The 14,264-nt window shown below is 49.0% G+C and overlaps 5 protein-coding genes across 5 annotated transcripts; 3 read left to right on the top strand and 2 right to left on the bottom strand.

The window, feature by feature from the left end:
• Positions 1–1,468: 1,468 nt before the first annotated feature.
• EJ05DRAFT_537329 (zf-DHHC-domain-containing protein) lies at positions 1,469–3,976 on the bottom strand. Its single transcript, XM_033749378.1, has 2 exons — positions 3,482–3,976; positions 1,469–3,431 (listed from the first exon to the last, which is right to left on the bottom strand). The coding sequence occupies exons 1-2, from the start codon at positions 3,672–3,674 to the stop codon at positions 1,876–1,878; spliced, it is 1,749 nt and encodes a 582-aa protein (XP_033601404.1). The 5' UTR covers positions 3,675–3,976; the 3' UTR covers positions 1,469–1,875.
• Positions 3,977–5,278: 1,302 nt separating this feature from the next.
• EJ05DRAFT_327333 (uncharacterized protein) lies at positions 5,279–7,187 on the top strand. The gene is made up of 3 exons (XM_033740811.1): positions 5,279–5,332; positions 5,479–5,972; positions 6,019–7,187. Exons 2-3 carry the CDS (start codon positions 5,581–5,583, stop codon positions 6,881–6,883), a joined length of 1,257 nt encoding a protein of 418 aa, XP_033601403.1. The 5' UTR covers positions 5,279–5,332; positions 5,479–5,580; the 3' UTR covers positions 6,884–7,187.
• Positions 7,188–7,491: 304 nt separating this feature from the next.
• Positions 7,492–8,358, top strand: EJ05DRAFT_437389 (HET-domain-containing protein; the record flags this gene model as incomplete). Its single annotated transcript, XM_033741786.1, has 1 exon — positions 7,492–8,358. A coding segment is annotated over one exon (867 nt), but the record flags the coding sequence as incomplete, so codon positions are not given.
• Positions 8,359–10,256: 1,898 nt separating this feature from the next.
• Positions 10,257–11,315, bottom strand: EJ05DRAFT_475192 (uncharacterized protein). The gene is made up of 3 exons (XM_033743750.1): positions 11,275–11,315; positions 11,094–11,185; positions 10,257–11,041 (listed from the first exon to the last, which is right to left on the bottom strand). The coding sequence occupies exons 2-3, from the start codon at positions 11,126–11,128 to the stop codon at positions 10,315–10,317; spliced, it is 762 nt and encodes a 253-aa protein (XP_033601401.1). The 5' UTR covers positions 11,129–11,185; positions 11,275–11,315; the 3' UTR covers positions 10,257–10,314.
• A 953-nt stretch (positions 11,316–12,268) lies between these two features.
• Positions 12,269–13,916, top strand: EJ05DRAFT_499377 (uncharacterized protein; the record flags this gene model as incomplete). The annotated part of the gene is made up of 2 exons (XM_033746825.1): positions 12,269–12,520; positions 12,759–13,916. The coding sequence occupies 2 exons, from the start codon at positions 12,269–12,271 to the stop codon at positions 13,914–13,916; spliced, it is 1,410 nt and encodes a 469-aa protein (XP_033601400.1).
• Positions 13,917–14,264: the final 348 nt, after the last annotated feature.

The raw sequence follows: 14,264 nt of genomic DNA, 5'->3' as shown, positions 1-14,264 counted from the left end.
AAACGAGACAATACCTATTTTCTCTATCTTCTTCTATTCATAGCTGGAAATTGCCCAGAACGAGCATTAATACATTCGCAATTAGATCTCATGGGAGCAACCAGGACGTAACCAGCATCGACTATCCCATAAAGCCTGTAGTTTGCATAGGATATCTTACCATTGCAGGCCTCTGTCCATGGTGAAAGGGACGAGCAACGGATATCACTAGATTCCTATACTGAAACCAGATGGATCTGTAGAGTATCCATGATTGTTCCACACAGTGGATGTATTATGGTATTGACCTTCTGATCTTTCGAGATCCATGACCATAGTCGTCAAAGAGGACATGGTCTAATATTTTTCATCCTTATTAAAGTACATTGTTTTAGTCCTGTCTTCTCATATCTCACTCCATGTATAGAATCATTTCCATTCCATATATCATGAAGTCAGGGCTTTGAGACAGCTTACGCATGAAGGAAAGTCACACATCGCAGAATCTCGAGTCTATCCTTGACGAAGATAACCTACCAAGAAACGCCAAACCAGTCACACACACCATATTGCCACTTAGAACTTGTATCCCAGCTCTCCCAGTGTCTCCGTCTGCCACTTACCTTCAGCACACGTCTCAAGCCACCTCGTCTCGAACCTAAATACCCCTTCAATAACACGAGAAGAATGCATCACTAACCCTTATTATTGCTAAGATATATTGCCATTAGACCGTTCAGGGCCCCCGAAAGAGCGAAGAGCGCTGCTCATGTCACAAACCCCTAGTCCACCAGCCCCCTTCAATCCCAAGAGTTCATAACACAGTCCCCATAGACCGGAACCAGAAGCCGAGGATGGCGCTGAGTCTTCCCAGAATCTTGAGCGTGGGAAGAACCGAATCCGGTAAATAGGTATAGATGTATATGAATCCTCCCACCACAAAGCTCGTGATCCCGTATATATATATAACCATCTAGGGTTGCGAAACGCAGTCCCGACTCCCAACAATATAACCCCCCTCAAAGATCGTCATCTCGTCCCAACCATATAGTCAGCTTGAGAAGAAAGAGGGACCGGGGCATGTCGCGACAAATAAGATAGATTCCAGCTCAGATAGCTAAGTGTCTCGAATCATGTAACTTCCAATATCATGCTGCTGCGGCAATCGCTACATTACACATCGACAATATGGGCTTTGAACCTTTCTGCAGATGGATATCGTAGGAAGATGAAGAATGCGGATCCTATGTTTACATTACCCACCTATCTATGCATGCATGCCGCGGGATCACACATCGGTAGCTACGTAGGTAGATAGGTACGAATAAAATAGAGTAACCTCCAGCTTGGATACTCTTTCGGTGCTCGATCTTTGGGGTGTCGACGTAGCTATGCCTACTGAGGACTTCACGTTGGTCTTCGCTATGCCTGCGAATTTGGAAGTGTTCGGGCATCTTTATCGCTAATTATATTCAAATCTTTGGTTTCTGTTAAATTTCCTCTCAAATTGAGGATAATCACCCATATTGACCCATCCAAAAGTCTCTTGGAAGCAAAAGGCTTTATAGAGTCTTACAAAGCTGAGCTATTCTTACTCTTCACATCGTCTGTGCCGGGCCATGATGGATGGCCTTTTATGACCCTAGTGGTGAACATAATTCACCAGCGGCAGAGGATTCAAAAAGGTCTTTGGTGTGTGCAAAATAGTCAAGGGAACAAAGCTACCCCGCGACCTATAAAAGGAAGCGGAAGGATATAGCAACGGATTTCTTCTTTGAGTAATGATGATTCTGATTAATCACGCTAGCCCCCAAAAAATGCATCCAAAATACGCTATCAGAAATGCATTTGGTAGACAAAACATTGAAAAACATTCAGGGAACAAACACTCCTTCTTCACCGCGGGCTCCAACTATCCCAGTCCTGCTCGTTTCGTGTCCGCCGGTCACGGCTGCGCGAGGACGTGCCTGTCCGACCCCTGCTCTCTCCATTCAGGTACTCATCAGGCACGTCATTCCAATTCGACGTGGTAGAGCTGGCTTTAGCTATCGGGTACGCTTTTGGGGGTGGCACTGACTTCCGCTTCGCGTGGTCTTCGTCACTGCTTGTGTCGTAGTTTTCATCCTCGAATAGATCGGCGTCGTCGTGCCTGCCCCTTCGCCGACCGAGGTCTTGCATTGGCGTGCCCTGGCCATCTTCGATATACGTGCCGGGCAGGCGGCCTAATATGCTGTCTGCCTTCCCAGGCGAGCGACGGCCAGCACCTCTTACGGTGGTAACCCCACTGCTGGTCGTCAAGTACCTGCCATCCTCGCCATCATCCTGGCTGCCTGCGGAGTAGCCGTACCAGTTCGGTTTTGGGATATTTAGGCCATCTGTGTCACTCTCATGGCCCCATCCCGCGGCTCGTTCCCGCTCTTTCTGAGCTCGAGTTTGAGCTTCGCGATGCCGTCGTATTTGATCGCGTGCTCTCGTCCATTTGGGGCTGGGCTCCCACGACCATCCATCCCCGATAGTTGTAGAAATCGGCACGGGCCATAGTAGTGCATTGTCGCCGAAGACATGAGCCAAATTCCGCCTCCAGCCCAGGTCAAAGGCGTGTGGTAAGCTCTCCATGTCTTGCTCGTTCAAGTATTCCTCATACCGGTCTACTTCTCTTTGTTGTTCTGAGTTGTGATGGTAATTTCTGCGCAGTGATTGTTGAGCTGGAGAGCCGCCATTCATTGCCGGCGATACAGATCTTGAGTCTTGGCCTTCTTCTGGACGAAGAATCCCAGGTAGCGCATTGGCGTGTATCTCATGGATCTGGTCGCCGATGGTCTGACGACCACCGTTTGCGTGGATGTAATTACGATCAGGTGGGTGGTATTGCATGGATTTGCGGAGCGGTGACAGGTAGCGCGTCCTCTCTAGTTTCTCGATGGTAGTGTAATTTGTCACTGCCAAATATATGTGCCAGGCAGAGAAACCAGTAATGACCAGCCCGATTATGCCTGACAGCACTGCCAAGAGGATAAAATTGACAGGCATAAGTGACTCCATGTATTGCCCACCAGAGAAAATTTCACTGTATAGCCAAGTCATTGAGACTGCAAAGCAAGCCCAGCAGAACAGCGAGACATATATTAAGAACAGAAGGAACGCTTTGTAGTTTCGTAGGCCGACGCAAGTAGCCAACCATGGGCAATGGTGGTCCATTTTCAATACACATCTATTGCAGGTTGAGCAATGATGTGATCTGTCAGGCTTCTTCGTTTGGCACTTCTTACAGAATCGTATGTCACCGTTGGACTTGACGGTGAAGGAACTATAAGCGGGCGTTTCGGTAGTGGGGAGTTGGCTATAGCCAGATTTGAGGTCAGACGGAGAGCCAGGATTCGTGAATACGGAGGTGGTATAACTCCAGTTCAACAGGAGGTAGAGGGAGATCGCAAGAGCGTTGGAAGAGTGACCTGACCCGCGTCAACATGTCTTCTTTATATTTGAGTTCAAGCCAGCGTACCTGTCCAGGCCTTGCTCGGGGTCAAGCCAATATTTACCGCCACCCAAACAGCCCATGTTGTCAAGCCATAGACGAAAGAGAGAGGGAAATACAGGATGATATTACAACAAAAGCGCTCGCATTTGCGTGCGAAGTTTCGACGGCGGCGAGATGACGGAGAAGCCGGAGGTGAGGGTGACCCCAGTGTTGCCATGTCGAGAGGGAGTCTCAGGCCAGTATTGACTACAAGACTGAACACATGGAGGCTGGATGGTCACCGTTACGCGAAAAATATGAGTCGGTCGCGAATCGCGGTTGTACGAATTCGGACGGACGAGTCAAAGAGCGAAGAATCTAGGGGGCGGCGACACTATTACGAGCAATAGCTTCGAGGTTGCATGGTCGAATCGATGTCGGCGATCTTTCGTCGATACTGGCTAGTTGATGGAAACAAGGTGGCAGCTGTTTGAAAGAGGAGACGCTGTGTAGGAGTGTTGGTATGAAGAGAGGCGTAAGTATCGCAGCCTGCGCATCTTCAAACATGAGGTCACGGAATAGCTTAGATGGTTTATTAGGAGCAGTTACTAAGGAGTCTTCGAATTAGTACTTTATAGTAATACGAGTACAATCTACTAAGTAAGCTAGGTATAGTATTCCGGCCAGTGTCTTTCCTTATATCAAGCCTCTTAGTCTCGCTTGCATAGTAGAGTTCTAGCTAATATAATAGAGAGCTATCTTGTAAGATGAAGAATAGTTCGAGGCGACTCTAAGTAAGCAGTAAGTTCAACCGCAGAAGAATGGGGTAACTATCCATGTATTCTATAATAGGATAGTCCATAGGCTCACGTATAAAGTTTGATAGGTAGAGAACTTGATACGGTTAACCTGCAAAAGCGTAGAAGGACAGAATTATGCTACAGAAAGGCTCCATGTATGGCATAGCCTAATTAGTAGACGTGAAACACACCAGGTAATAATAGAACTTAATGCAGGGCACTGGAAGCTTAGGAGAGGTTTAGTCATCAGTAATGTATTGTATCTATCACTAGTCTCTTCCAGTTACTAACAAATTATATTTATAGCAATATAATAAAATTCGAAGCCTACTTATTATCTTTTCTTCAAAGTAATGCATTATACTATAATGTGAATATGACTATCTAATTACTCTGGTCCAGCAGCATGATGCTATATCTATTCTATATATGGACATGGCCGTGCATCATTGAGCATGACAGAATGTCTTGTAAAATGCCGATGGCGATGACATACAGAGGCACAGAGAGTGGTCACAATCAGCTAGCTGTCAATGCTAATGTCAAACTCGAAACAGAGCAGCCAGGGCGTTAGCTGGTGGAGGCTCTCCTTTCGTCAAAGTTTCAAGGATCTCCGACATCAATAACACACAGATGGATGGTCTGACACGTCGAGTGGGCGCATTATCAAGTTTGGTGTTGTGTGGACCTCGGGCAAGCAGAATGGAACGAGCATGGATGTCATCATCATACCTGGAGTGGGAATATCGTCTACTACCTACTAATTAGTACCTAATAGTGATTATACTGTAGAACCTCGACCCGCCACACAAAGGGGCTAATTACTGGAGGCTGCCCACCTGCCCACTTGCCCACCTGTCCACCTGTCCATCTTTGGTATCGTTAATTAGTGGGCTTTCGCTAACTGGATGAACCGGCTGCGGCAGAACTCCCCAGATTTCCCTGCTCGAACTTCCTCACGCGAGTCCCGGGCTTGCATGCGCTGAATCTGCATCCTCATCTGCAAGCAACAACCTGGAAGATACCTGTACCCAACTCTCATCCTTGTCCGTCATCTTACCTTCCTGCGTTCTGCTGGTGGTGAGCGAGTGAGTGAGTGAGACTTCACCCGCCCAACTCCGCGTCTCTCCACCACATCATCATCACCATCACCATCACCATCACCATCACCATCACCATCACCATCACCATCACCATCACCATCACCATCACCGCCACGAACACCACTGACGCAACTACCAGCTCCTCCTCCTCTCCCTCCTCTACCCTCTACCTCAGGCCTCACATTGTCGCCTGCGCAGTGTCTTCAAAGGCAATGCGCCATCCTGTACCCTTATAACAGCAATGCCCGCTCTCCGAGCGCGTCCGATCCAACTGCTCCTCTTCTTCGCCATCGCTGCCCTGGTATTCTACTCTTATCGCGCTCGCGACCACGCCTCCTTTGCGCCCGCACCTTCGCCAGGCCCGTCGGCGCATACTGATCAGGACGATCTGAATACTCATGCAAGGGCAAATACCACTCTGGGTTTTGGTGCTATCCTAGCTGTATCAAGAGATGGGTCTCCTCGACGCCACGCTCTTATGCAAGCCGCCAACGTGACCGAGATTGACATAACAATACCACGCCAACCAAAGTATGGCGATGCAGACATCGAGAAGTTCAAATATGGCCCAGAGTCTACTATGGGCCCTGGCTCTATCTTGGCCTGGCTTGGTCACCACAATGCCTTGAAGTGGTACGTATGGCCTGATAAGCCACACTCACGCTAATCTGCTATACAGGTTTCTGGACTCCGGACTCGAGACCGCTTTGATCATAGAAGACGATGTGGATTGGGATATACACCTGCGTTCCCTTCAAGTCCCACTTGCTGCCCACGCGGCTCGGTCTCTTCTTGCGCCAGCGTCTACCTCTAGAGGGATGAATTACTACTGGGGTGATCCGAACACCTGGGACCTGCTTTACATTGGTCACTGCGGAGACTACTTTCAAGGTCTTGACCAAGGCGTTGGGGTGGGCCATCAGTCCCCGGCAGACCTCCAGGACATGCCGCATGAGATGTGGCTTGACCATTCTCTGCCAACAAACGAAAATCTGCATCCATTCACTGCGGACTTACTTAAAGCACTCGAAGTACCTGAACAGAATCGCCTCTTCCATAGATCCCGATTTCCGCTCTGCACCTTCGCATACGCTGTAACTCGGCCTGCAGCCTGGAAGATCATGAACGTGTTGGCTCCGGCTAAAGAACCACCACCAGACACCAGAGATGCACCACGCGCTTACGATGTTGGCATTCTTCAGTCCTGCATGCGTGGTTATTCGTCATCAGTGGACAAGGTCGGCGCTGAGGGACTGAAATGCTACACGGTCAACCCGGAATTCTTCCATCACATGCCTGGTGATAGTGAGATCGCCAATGAAGAAGCAAAGAAAGGCAACAAGGTTGGTATCCCACCAGTCGATATGGCAGGTGCCGATCAAGTCACTCAGCGTGGTGAGACGTCAAACATTGGCTGCGGCTTCTGGCATGGACATTTCGCCTTTGCCGACGGCAACAAAAAGCAACTCGATTCCCTACGTCAAAACGTAGGGCGCGGTGGAAAGTGTCTAAAACCTGGCCGAGACTTACCGAATAATTCCTGATTTTCGCTACAACGTCACAAAAGCTAAACACAGCGAATCTCTAAAGACACGTTTTACGAATGTACAGCATAACTTGGGATCGGCATCTCATAGTACTTGGGTGGAGTCTACTGTGTGAATCGGCGTTTAACTCAATCGTTTTATATCAGCTTGGGTATATACCCCGATGCACCTCTGTATATGCCATCATCTAGATTAGAGCGATGCCTAGGGAGGGATTTTGTTTGTTAATGGACATTGATGCTCTGGGCTTAAAAATCTCAGCGCTCGCTATCTGGATTTGGATATCGACTATTTACACAATCTACTAATACCTCTCATCTTTCTGATGCTCATGACAGAGGTGGGAGAATGATGTTTTCTGAAGGCGGTCAGCTTAGTCAGTACTCGCTTAACGACCTAGGTAGGTAGGTACGAGGGTACTATCTCAACTTTCAAAGGTTACGACCGGCGTCTTCAGCTTCGACCTCGTCCGCATCAAGTGTATCCGCTTTCAGCAGTAGCACAAGTCAACGCTTCAAATCCCCCGGATGAGCTCGTCCATTCGAGGCTAGACAGACTCTACGAGTAGCTCTGATATCTCTCCCTCGCTTATCAACATCTCCGCGATGGTCGATAGCGCTGCCGACGCAGATTTGCCTGATTGTGAAAGTGACTACTCAGCTAACTTGGTAAAATCAACAGAAGAAGGTCAAAGAGAGCTCAAACCTTCACGCCATGTGACCTCAAACATAAGGCTCATGAATGCCACGACCCACACTCTTCGAGAGTTCGTTGGCACCATGGTGCCTGAGTACGCCATCCTGTCCCATACTTGGCTGCCAGATGGTGAGGTGCTCTTTGAGGATATGGCCGACCTGAGGATTGCGTCTCGAAAGCCCGGTTTTAAGAAGATCGAGCTCACGTGTAAACAGGCCTTGTGTGATGGACTTGACTGGGTTTGGGTCGATACGTGTTGTATTGATAAAAAAAGCAGTGCTGAGCTCTCGGAGGCCATCAACTCGATGTTTGACTGGTATCGATGCAGCACTCTTTGCTATGCTTACCTCTCCGATATTGAGGGCGACGCAGGAATTTCAGAAAGTCGTTGGTTTACGCGTGGCTGGACTCTACAGGAACTGATCGCCCCAAATAACTTGATGTTCTATAGCAGGAAGTGGCGAAAACTGGGATCACGGTATGACCGTGCCGAGGAGGTTTCATCTAGGACCAAGATCGGAGTCGAATTTTTGAATAGAGAGGGCCCGGGTATAAATCCTGCAGACGTTCGACAAAATCTCAAAAAGGCCAGTGTTGCTTACAAGATGTCCTGGGCTTCGGATCGAACCACCACTCGTATTGAAGATAATGCCTACAGCCTGCTTGGGATTTTCCAGGTGAACATGCCTTTGTTGTATGGTGAAGGGAATCGAGCTTTTGGCAGACTGCAAGAAGAAATCATGAGAATCTCGGATGACCAGTCAATGCTTGCCTGGGGACGAGTTTTTCACTTCAATGATGACTTTACATTTGGGCTCTATGCTCCAGATTCGGGCGAGTTCAGCAGACCAGCATTCGCCTCTGATCCGTCGGAATTCCGCGACTCTGGAAATATTGTGCCGGATGAATTGTCGACAGTCAAAGCACCATCCATTCTCACGAATAGAGGGGTGCAAGTCGACCTTCTAATTAGTGAACCTGCACGCGAAGTTTGGGCTGTTCTCGCCTGTCGCTCCCGGTTTGCTCTTCATAAACTGGCCACAATCCCCCTCCACTACATTGGGCCGGGTCTTTATGGTCGAGCACGACCCATAGTTCGCTTCATCCATCGAAATGACCTACAAGCGTGTAAACTGCGAACAGTTTTCATTTCTAGAGATGCATCATTTAGGAGAGTACGATCATTTTTCAACTCCGAGATACGAGGCGCCGTATTTCGCACATTGCCTCCCTCATTATCGATCGAAGCAGTTGAGCCGAAACATCTGTGGGATGAAGATTTGAGATCTTTCATACTACCAGAGAATGGCCACAATATCTTTGCAATCGATCAGTCTCTTTTCCTGAATCCTCAGAAGAATAGTCAACACCCGTTAACAGGCTCCATGAATGGCACACCGGACTCATGTAGTTCATTCACCGTACATTTTATCAACAATGACAACACAAAGATAACATTACAGATTGGGGTTTCTCCCTCGGAATGGGTGCAATTATACTCCGGCTCCGATCCTGATCCTACGCTTCGGAGACTACATCGAAGAAGACTGCGACAGGAATCGGCGGGCTTCCGTGTAAGCATGGGAGATCACATTGACGTTCAGACCCCGACAGCTACGTTTCGAATGATACCAATAGATGTCATAGACCTAAATACCGAGACGGAAGATGGCCTTGCTGGTTGAAAATGAACTCTTCAATTCCAATTTTCTCGGTACCTGTCAAATCTGTCAACCACGGACTAGACAAGTACAGCAGAACAGTGCGTGACCAGCACGATACTATTCATTCGTCTTCTTGGAGAAGTCTAATATCCTCGCAGATTGGTCAAATGTTCGCTCACTCTTCTCTGATCTAGCGAAATCTTGGTCAATGCCTATCAATCAAAAGGAGACCTGAACCTAAAGCCGAGCCTAATCGCTCTAGAAAGCCCATACCTTAAAAATAGTGACAATCTACCCAAGAATTTGAGCCACTCTACGGTCTAGTCTATACACGCATAAACGTCATCAACAACCATCGGCAAATTCTTCCCCCGGCACATGGCACAGGCCACATACATCCATCCAACAGGCTGGCAGAGAACTATTCAAACCACGATCTAATAGCGAAAAGAAACAAAGTAAAAGCTCACGCCTAACACAGATAGACGTATAGTCCCACGGCCTGCGAGAAAAAAAAATCTAATATCATTCAACATACTGTAGCACAGCTCCAGGTCTTCATCAACTCTCCAGCCAAACTACACTGCCCCCCCTGGTGAAAATTCCAATTGACTGGGCTTTGCGCCTCTCGTTATTTGGTGTGAATCTGCGATTTTTTCCGTTGTCATTGTTTGAGATACGGGGAAGTGGAACTTCTGGGATAGGAGGGATTTAGTGGGTTTTTTGAGAGAGAGGGGAAGCTGGGTAGGTGCTTGGAAGATCTCAAGATTTGTGTAGTAACTTGCTTGGGAGGATGGTTGTTAAGAACTGCGTCACTGCTTCGGAGGGGTGTGCGGATGGGTGGTTTGTGTGATGCTTGTAGAGCTGAGAATGGGGGTTTTGGTATGACCTGGCTTAGTTGAAGTATTTTGCGGCCTATGTCTTGATTGATGCATTTGACAAGACGTATTGGTTATAGAATGCTCCAGTAGCACGACCAAGTCTTGATATTCTCTACTAGAAATTCCTCGCAGAGTCAATCTTGCGATTCATATAACCCCTTCCCTACCCCTTCCAATTTCTTCCTCGCTACTTCTTGATATTCAGCGCATACCACGGCGCCTTCTCTCTCAGCTCCCGCGGACACCTCACCGTAATCCCAAAATGCCTCTCCCCACACTTCCAGCACTTCCGCGGCCTTCTAACCCTCTTGAACATCCTGGCAGCACCACCACCACCACCACCAACAACAACCGGCACTTCCTCCCTCCTCCTCCGCCTCCGCGCAGCTACATCCCCAACAACCCCAAGCTCACGCCTCAAAAACTCATCGTTCGAGTCCAAAAGCCGCTGCACATCCGCGCGCTCCAGATCCCGCAGCCGCACGCTCTCCTCGCGCTCCTTGGCCCACAATTCAGCCACATACTCCATATCCGCAGCTATGCACGGGTGCACGGTACTCAATTCCTGTACTGCTTTGGCGATTTCCAGGACGCTGTGCTGTGCGAGGTCGGCGAAGGAGATGGTGCGGTAGAGGATTTGTTGGCGGATCTCGCGGGGGGCGGCGAGGAAGGGGAAGGGGGAGTGTGAGGGGAGGGAGTTGGGTGGTGGGCTTGGAGTGGGAGGTGTGGCGTCGTTGTCCGGGTCGTTGGTTGCGTAGACGATGTGGGTGTTTTGCTCGAGGGATCTTTCGGTCTTTGCTTGGCGGATCTGGGCGCGGACTTTGCGGGAGGGTTTGCCGTAGGTGGCGGCCTGCTGGAGGCGCCTGCGTATCCTCCTTTGCCTGCTTTTGGAGGGGTTGGATTGGGGTGGTGGGCTGGGGTGAAATCGTGTTAGTGGAGGCTGGATAGCTGTGGGAGGGAGCTTACTTGGTTGAGGAAAACGCGGATGTGTAAGGGGCCATGATGGCTGCGTCACGCGGCTCAGCGTCGAATGCTGTGGAGCTGGCTTTGGTGTCGGGCTGCAGAAGATGTTAGTTCGTTGGATTTGCTAAAAGTGCAACTGGGTGAAAAATTTCCAGGTGCTCTAGGAGGTATGAATTCTGTTTACCTAAACTTTTGGCCGGTATGGCAAGGTGAAAGATGTGTTGGAATTGCTGCCTTGTAAGCCTGGGTTCTGGAGTGACAGTGACATCTTGCAACGATCTTACCAGGGCACGACCTGACCACAAAATTGAGGTGTGTGGAGAGGTTGGTTCAAGGTGAAAAGCAGGAGAAGCAAGGGCCGTGGTAAGATGAGCTTATAAGGACAGCGGTGACGCACCACGGTCGCTAGGGCGGTGCGTATTGAGTGGTAAAGCCCCACCTGAAAGATGAAGTGAACTTACGTCATATCAGGGGTAGCCGCTGATAAAGACATACATAGATCTAGATAGACAGAAAACAAGAAGGGACTTTGAGAAGCTCAAATTAATATAATCAGAATATCAGAACATTGCAAAGAAGAGAGCAGGAAGTGCTCAAAAATACGTAGAGAATCAGAAAGTGTGGACGAGCCGCAGAAACTCGAGGAGACATGCGTAGTTCGATCGCTGAAACTGAGCAGAACTACCAAAACCTGAAAAGTATACTCGATCCAGGGTCCACAATTCAGAGAGATCCGCGTTATCCTGAGCAAGGGCGGTGATGAAACGGTTGTTCTCCTACGCTTGTAGAACAGGTACTTCTCCTGTTACACGTTGGCTACGTTGGCTGTGACTCGAAACCTGATATCCCTTGTTTACTACTTTAAGCGATGACGCTGAACTCGACTTCAACTGCAGCAAATGTCGTTCACCATACTGACTCGTACGCTAGCCTACTAGGCAGTAAGTGAAAAGTCGTGCGGTTGATGACAGAACAGGCATAAATGGTCATCCCAGGAACAGTCGCAGATTCTGTAGTCACCGGAGTGACTCTATCTCTACTTGTCGAATAATCCTTCCTTCTTGCAACACTTGACACTCAGCCTTCCCAAGATCTGTTTCTGTGATCTTCGATTAATCCAATTGACTTTCAAGACTCACATTAACCTCTTTACGTAGATCTGCCCGTGTACGACAAGCATGGCGGGTAGATTCTCGACCTCCGAAGACGGCGATGTCCAGGTCATCCTTGGCCCACGTGAAGATCTTCAATTCAAGGTCCATTCGCAGGTACTTCGCGAGTCCTCGCCTGGCTTCTTTGCGGATCTGGTCTCCAAGAAGTCTGAGGCTCCTTTGGGACCCACGGCTAAGCGTCAGGGTCGACCACTCTACCACATCGAGCTCATTCAGCCACCGAGTGAACAATTCAAGAGTGGAATTTTGGCCCGTTTGGTAAGCTGCCTATCTGTTTTCCTGTCACTCCAAGTTGAGCTTTTCGAAGTTCCTTTGGGCTCCTTGAATCAATACCGCATACATGGTCTATATGTCTTGAACTTTGTCGAGCCTCCTGTCCTCCTATACGTGGCTTGCTTATTCGTAATCAAGTTTAGCATATCATCAGCTCCTTTCATGGAGACTTCAAGGCGTATATGTTAGGTCTGAGATACTCATACTGACTATTATGTCCTAGGAACTGACCGACAAGGGGATGCTGGCACCTACTAACCCGCCCAGCGTTGCATACGCAAAGAATTCAGGATTGACTCCTAAGGTTGATGAGAACATTTACAAGCAGTACAAGAACTGCTTCGCAGCCATGTACAACAAGCCACTCGACATCCAGGGTAAGAACCTCCAGCACATCATGATGGAGGCGTTCCCTCACCTCGATATTGCTGAGTACCTGGACATTCTGCCGATTGTTTCGAAAGCACTCGAGAATGTGTTCATGGCATTTGGCCAAGAACTCTTCCGCATCATCTCTAGACAACCAACAGTCTGGCTCAACGCGGCTTATCGGATGAAGAGCGTACTCATCTTCAGAGAGGCTGTGATCCATACCGTGGGCAAATATAACAGTCTGACCGATGCTACAAAGTCGATCATCTTCCCAGAGTGCATGGCTGTCATCGAGAGAAAACGCGACCGCCTGAACATGCGTGGCAAGGTCCTCGAAGCAAGAATCATCTCACTGTACCCTCGCCAAATCCAGAGAAGGGCCGGTGACAATAGTCAGCGCCAGGCCTACTCCGCCGACGTGATGTTCTGGGTAGCTCTTGGTTTCTTCCGCCATTGGTTTGGCCAGGCCATCGTCAACGACAAAAGCTACCGCGCCCCGGACGGCGGATTTCAGTTCTACACCGACCTCGCGCAAGCAGGTCCCAGCGCCTACCTCGACCGCACGGTCCTGAATGTCTTCCACAACAGGTTCAACATGTCCAAGAAGGCGTCGCAAGTTGTCGAGAACCATGTCCTGGAGATAAAAGAGCTTGTGCGACAATCGCTTGTCGAGGCTGAACTCCTGAGCAACGAGAGCTTGTTGGATCTTGCTAAACACCCTGTTGACCACTTGACCAGTTGCAAGTTCGACAACGAGAAGGATATTCCGTGGGCGCTTCCTACCGCTGGTGATAATATTGATCAAGACCAAGACCCGATCCCAACTCGCAAGCGTTCAGCCCCATCTAGAGCTTCCTCGGAGGTGGACATGGAAGAAGTCATTGAGAATACAATGTTTGGTGAACCTGAAAAGGAAGATGGGTCCGATGACGATGACGAAACTATGGGTGGAGTAGAAGTGGACACGAAAAATAGCGACGCATCTCACAAGCGCTCTCGTAAGGAATGAAGGTGTTTGTACGCATCCTGAAAGACCCGCTTGCCAGGATCGACAAGACTGTCGGTCTCGCACATTGCGACAAAGGACGAAGAATGCGGTGATATCGAGTTGAAGTGGTCGTTTTCATAGGCGTCTTGCTGTAGTCGTGGTGATTTTACGCTTCTTGGTTCATTTGGTATTCGGCTTGGTATAACGCTTGTTGTGGCCGCTGCAGGAATTCCTTGCCCCTCCCTATTTTCATTTCACTAGTTCGTTAATCCTTCGCTGTCATGCACATTCGGTTTCCGGAGCAGTTGACATTCTTGCGTATGGCGTTTACTCAAGGTCATACAGAGTGGATGATGGGTGTGACATGAA

Source organism: Pseudovirgaria hyperparasitica (genome assembly GCF_010093815.1).
Source record: "Pseudovirgaria hyperparasitica strain CBS 121739 unplaced genomic scaffold EJ05scaffold_6, whole genome shotgun sequence".
Classification (NCBI taxonomy): Eukaryota; Fungi; Ascomycota; class Dothideomycetes; order Acrospermales; family Acrospermaceae; genus Pseudovirgaria; species Pseudovirgaria hyperparasitica.
Note: the sequence above shows the minus strand (reverse complement) of the source record. Positions and strands in the feature narration are given on the sequence as shown.